The sequence below is a fragment of the Pseudonaja textilis genome, chromosome Z (assembly GCF_049901715.1).
Source record: "Pseudonaja textilis isolate UNSWEBS1 chromosome Z, rPseTex1.2, whole genome shotgun sequence".
In the NCBI taxonomy this organism is placed as follows: domain Eukaryota; kingdom Metazoa; phylum Chordata; class Lepidosauria; order Squamata; family Elapidae; genus Pseudonaja; species Pseudonaja textilis.
In genome coordinates, this window is record NC_142008.1 from 111441018 (window position 1) to 111446488 (window position 5471).

The following is a 5471-nucleotide window of genomic DNA, read 5'->3' on the forward strand; positions in this document are numbered from 1 at the left end:
TTAATAAGTTAGTAATCAGTTCTAAGTGAATCTGGCTTCCTATTGACTTTGCTTGTCAGATGTTCACAGAAGTTGATCACATGACCCCAGGACATGGCAAGCATAGGGGTGGGATTCTACCTGTTTGGACCAGTTCTACAGAACCTGTTGTTATGGTTCTGCGCAGTTCAGAGAACCAGCAAATCATGCTCCTGGCTGGCCCCGCCCCTCTCCGCCCACCCCTCCCCTCCCAGTCAGTCCTTATCATGCATGCCTGACATCACTGACTGCTTTCTTCCCCGCCCAGTCACTCCTTAAAGTATTTCTTTCCCCTCCCCTTCCTGACGACCAGCTGTTTCTATGATCAGCTGTGCCAGGATTCCCCTCGCTTACTTACTGCTTTACCCAGCAGGTTTCCTGAGGCCCAGGAAGGCCCAAAAACAGAGGGGAAGTGCTGCCAAAAAAAGCCATGCCCACCCAGTTACATGGCCATGCCACCTAACCATGCCCACCCAGCCATGCGCACAGAACTGGTTGTTACAAAATTTAAATCCCAGCCCTGGGCAACCATCACAAATAGGAACTAATTGTTAAGCATCCAAATTTTGATCATGTGATCACAGGGAAGCTGCAACAGTTGTAAGCATGAAAAATGATTATAAGTCATTTTTTTCAGTGCCGCTGTAAGTTTAAAAAGTCACTAAATGAACTGTTTTAAGTCAAGGATTACCTGTACAGCTTGGTCTTTTTCCTACTCATGAATCCAAACTGGAAGCTTGCCTACTTTTTTTTTTGCTTGGAGAATTTTTGGAAGGAAAAAATATATAATGATTTCCTGGCAATTGCTCAGAAGGGGGTAATTCCCTTGTGTTCCTGATTCTGTGACTTTAAAAGGTTGCAAAATACGCTCCCACCCTCACCTCCATTCAGGCAAAGGAATACGAGTAAGTTGCAAGTAAGTATTGTAGATTAGCTTTAAGGAATTATGGAAGGCAAACATATCATGTGTTGGAGTGGTTAGGTTTACAAATTTTGGCACTGCCAGAAAAAGCAAAACTCATAATTAATGTGAATGGCGGAGAGGTTCTCATCTCCTCCAACCTACAGAAAGATGAAAAAAGATATAAATATTTGACCTTCTATCTCTGCAGGATGTTTTTGTCAAAACTTATTTCAGCTTTGAAATATTAATCCCCAGTTTTCAACAATATTTGTAGAGCTGTTGTATATAACAACAAGGTAAAAATGAATGAACAAAGCTTCAGAGATTTTTGAACCTGGTGTTCAGTGATTTGCCATTAATTCCTTTATGATTGATGGGGCTCAAAATTCTTTGTTTTCTGTACAACTGCAGCAGGACAATTGTCAACTCTGGTCTGAATCAGATAGTGGTTTGATCAAAGCACTTTTCAGAGGTAGCTTTGGAAGTCAATGATCCATAAAAATCTGCTCCTCAAAAGGTTGCAGAGCCCTCTGTACATAATAACATTTTGAGAAGCTGTGTAACAGTGATTGCCAAGAAAAGATAATTCGGTATAGAAATATAAAAGGAGTTGCTGAACTTAACAAAAATATTTCCATGTTAATTAGAATCTTGAAATTAAATTGATTGGCAGTCAATTCAGCCAGACAATTCAGGAGGAATTAATGTGAGAAGAACAGTTTTTATGGAAAGTTTATAAGTGTTCCCAAGGAAGTATGATATTTAATTGAAAAGAAATGTTAAAGATATTAAGATGTTAATGAATATTAATGATAGAATTGAATTGGAATGGAATGAGTGTTTTATTTACATATATATATATATACATATATATATGCATATACATATACATATACATACATACACACACACACACACACACACATATATATATAAAATCTTTTTTGAAGAATATAGTGTGTATTTAAGAATGTACCAAGCAGAATTTGATTGGAAGTTATGTATTATATTGAATAATCTTAAAGGTATACATTGAAGCTTAAATAAGAGTTGAATGTATAAAATTAAAAGATATAAAGGTGTCATACTCCAATTAGTAACTACATGAGAAAATTTGTTTAATGAGAAAAAATAATATGAAATTGAAACCGGACAGACAAAAGTATAAATATAATGATTTGAATTGAGATGAGATAATCAAAATAAAGTTGAGAAAATTAAAAGAGGGGAAAAACTATGTAGAAAATGTAAAACAGTAATAAGACATGGAATAGAACACAAGAATGAGCATGAAATTGAATTTGTGTCTGTATGAAGAAGTGTAACCTGCGACCATACTATTTTCAAAAACAAAAGATGTTTTATTTTTATTATGGTTTTTTTGTGAAAACCCAAATAAAATTTTCAAAAAAAAAAAAAAAGAGAGAACAGTTTTTACCACAGGGAAGCTCCTGCTGTTGGCTATAATTGTTAGATAAGTTCTTTCATAGTATAAAACTTCCAATTCATTTTCTTTCTACCTGTATTAATCTCTGGCTGAGATGCACAAAGGCTGTTGGTTATAGAAACTAAAGATACAGAAATGGGAATGGAATTTAACATCTGGTGACAATATAAGCTGGGGAGAACTGTCAGGGAGGAGTGATTTATTAACATTTTAAAATCTAGAACATCCTTATCATCAAAGACCAAAACAACAGAATAAAAGATAGCTTTGCATAGATATATAGATAGATCTTTGCTTAGATCTCTCCCCATAATGTTTTTGGAGGCTTCACATTGTAGGTTTTGGCATCTGATGTTAAAACATTTTTCTGTTGCATGCAACTCCTTAACGGAAAGGGAATATGTTTCATTTGGATAATGTCACAGTGGATTAGACAAGGGTGGGGATGGTGTTTGTGTGCATGTTTCTCTGTGTGTGCATATTTGTGTATGTCTAGGAAGGAGAGAGATACGCTGATTCATTATTCCATTAGCTTTAATGGGTGGGACTGTAACCCACAAAACCAAAGGTCACAATAATTCTATTTGTCTTAAAATATCACAAGTCTCTCTCTCTCTCTCTCTCCCTCCCCCCTCCAGAAAAAGGATAGTAGAATATCTCCTCTAGAAACTATTAGCTTGACAAAGTAATTTTAAAATATAATAAGCCACCTATGGAGATTCTCAGTCATCCAGATCATGGTTGTCCCAAAGGTGCTTTTTCAAGAGGCAACTGGACTTTCTGGTTCTTTTTTGAAGGTGTTTCACTTCTCATCCAAGGAGCGTCTTCAGCTCTGGCTGGGCGGTGGGGAATGGAAGGATTTATACTCCTTACAGACAGTTGGTCAGTTGCATTCTTTTTAGCGAGTTGTTAAGGCCACCTGGAGATTTATTTATGTCCTCAAGGTCACCTGCGTGGTGCCTTCTTGGAACTGTTGAAAGAACTGTGTTGGACCCAGATAAATGTTCAAGTGGCCTTAATAACTTGCTAAAATGAATGCAAATGATCAACTGTCTGCAAGGAGTATAAAACCTTTCATTCCCCACCATCCATCCAGAGCTGAGGAAACTCCTTAGATGAGAAGTGAAACATCTTCAAAGAAAAACCAGAAAGTTCAGTTGCCTCTCGAAAAAGCACCTTTGGGACAACAAGCCACCTAAATTCTCAGACATCCCCAAGAATAAGAGAGATAGAGAGAGATATTCCTGAGGGCCAAATCACATTTTAGACATGGAATTAGAAAAAGCACCAGTTCTGATAGCAGGTATTTCAAGGAAGATTACAGAAAGTAATTTAGAAGGTAAAGTTGAAGGTCTAGCTATTTGAACACTTCTGGAAACCAAACATTGGACAGATATGCCTGTATAATGAGGTTATAGTATATCATGTTTACCATATCATACTGCTTGATCCTACTGGATTGCAATTGGAAGTAGATAACCTCTTTAGGAGTTGCTGGATAACCTGGTTTCTTTTTTAATCATGGTGTCATGGATTATAGCAAAATTCTCTATGTGTTCTCAATGCTTTAAGATGGAAGATCTATCTTCAACCTCTTTCAGGAGAGCTCTGAGATGGGCAGGAAAATGGAGAATGTTACCGCAGTGACGGAATTCATCCTAATTGGACTTTCTGACCTGCCAGCCTTCCGCTTCTCCTTGTTTGTGGCCTTTCTGCTTATCTATCTAGTCACACTACTGGGTAATGGCACCATCCTTCTTGCCATAGGAACTAATTCTCAGTTGCACAACCCCATGTATTTCTTCCTCAGTAATCTTTCCTTGCTGGACATCTTCTGCCCCACAGCTACAGTGCCCAAGATGCTAGAGAACCTCTTGACAGAAAACAGTTCCATCTCCTTTGCTGGCTGTGTGTTACAACTCTACTTCTTGGTGGCCTTGGCAGGGACTGAGGTCTTCTTGTTGGCCGTCATGGCCTATGACCGCTACGTGGCCATATGCAACCCTTTGCGATACATGGTCATCATGAACAAGAAGCTTTGCCTTCAGATGACTGTCGGGACATGGGTCACCGGCTTCCTCAACTCATTGTTGCACACTGTAATGACCTTCACGCTTCCTTACTGCCAACTAAATAAAGTCAACCAATATTATTGTGACATCCCACCCATGTTGGCTTTAGCCTGTGCTTCCACTTATGCGGCTGAGATGGTTGTCCTTATCTTTGGGGGAATTTTCGGAGTGAGTGCCTTTCTGGTCACTCTGATCTCTTATGTTTATATCATCTCCTCCATTCTGAAGATCCGTTCTGTGGAAGGGAAGCGCAAGGCATTCTCCACTTGTGCCTCCCATCTAATAGTGGTCTGTCTTTTCTACGGGACTACAATCTTCACTTATGTCAGGCCTTCCTCAAGCCACCATCCAGACCAGGACAGGTTGGTGAGCATGCTTTATGGGGTGATAACCCCTATGCTGAACCCCTTAATCTATTCCCTTAGAAACAAGGAAGTGAAAGGAGCCTTGAAAAATCTGATAAATCCTAAATAGCTATAGCGCTGAGGTGATGGAAAGGATGAATCCAGCAAAATTTGCTTTATGTTTAGTGATGTGTAACTTAGTCATACTTGGAATCACTATTACGTGGACACTAATGTAACCCTAATCCTGATTCAAGAAAAAGAAGCATCAAATTAATATATTTGCCATTTTGTTCTTCTTCTTTAAGGTAGCCTCCCATAAATATTAAAAACATTTGCGCATGTCTGTGCATGTGCGGACAAAAAAAAATGGTGCTAATTTTTCATAATAGTTCTGAATTTTTTTGTGTTTGCTTTCATTTTGGTAATGTAGGGTTCCCTTTTCATCTAACAAACTATGTATTAACTTCTCTTTTCCCTTTTTCAATTTATATGCTAACCATCTCCCTGGATTATTAGCTTGTTCAAAGTAATTTTCTCTCTTTTTGAAGCATTCCTGTTAATATATGTTAAAATCAGGGCTGTGCACACTTTGAAAATAATGCAAATATACTTTGGAGTTTTTGTGAGTACAGCATTTCCCAATGTATTCTTCAAAGGTCTCTTGCTTGTTTGCAGTTGTGTAA

At 38.1% G+C, this 5471-nt stretch overlaps 1 protein-coding gene across 2 annotated transcripts; it reads left to right on the plus strand.

Moving 5' to 3' along the window:
* Positions 1 to 736: 736 nt before the first annotated feature.
* On the plus strand, positions 737 to 4915 carry LOC113449969 (olfactory receptor 5V1-like). 2 transcript variants are annotated; one of them, XM_087916988.1, is made up of 2 exons: positions 737 to 753; positions 3991 to 4915. In XM_087916988.1, exons 1-2 carry the CDS (start codon positions 737 to 739, stop codon positions 4913 to 4915), a joined length of 942 nt encoding a protein of 313 aa, XP_087773114.1. The 2 variants fall into 2 exon arrangements, with proteins under 2 accessions (XP_087773114.1, XP_026576884.1); XM_026721099.2 differs by lacking the exon at positions 737 to 753 and having other exon boundaries at positions 3899 to 4915.
* The last annotated feature ends 556 nt before the right edge of the window (positions 4916 to 5471 follow it).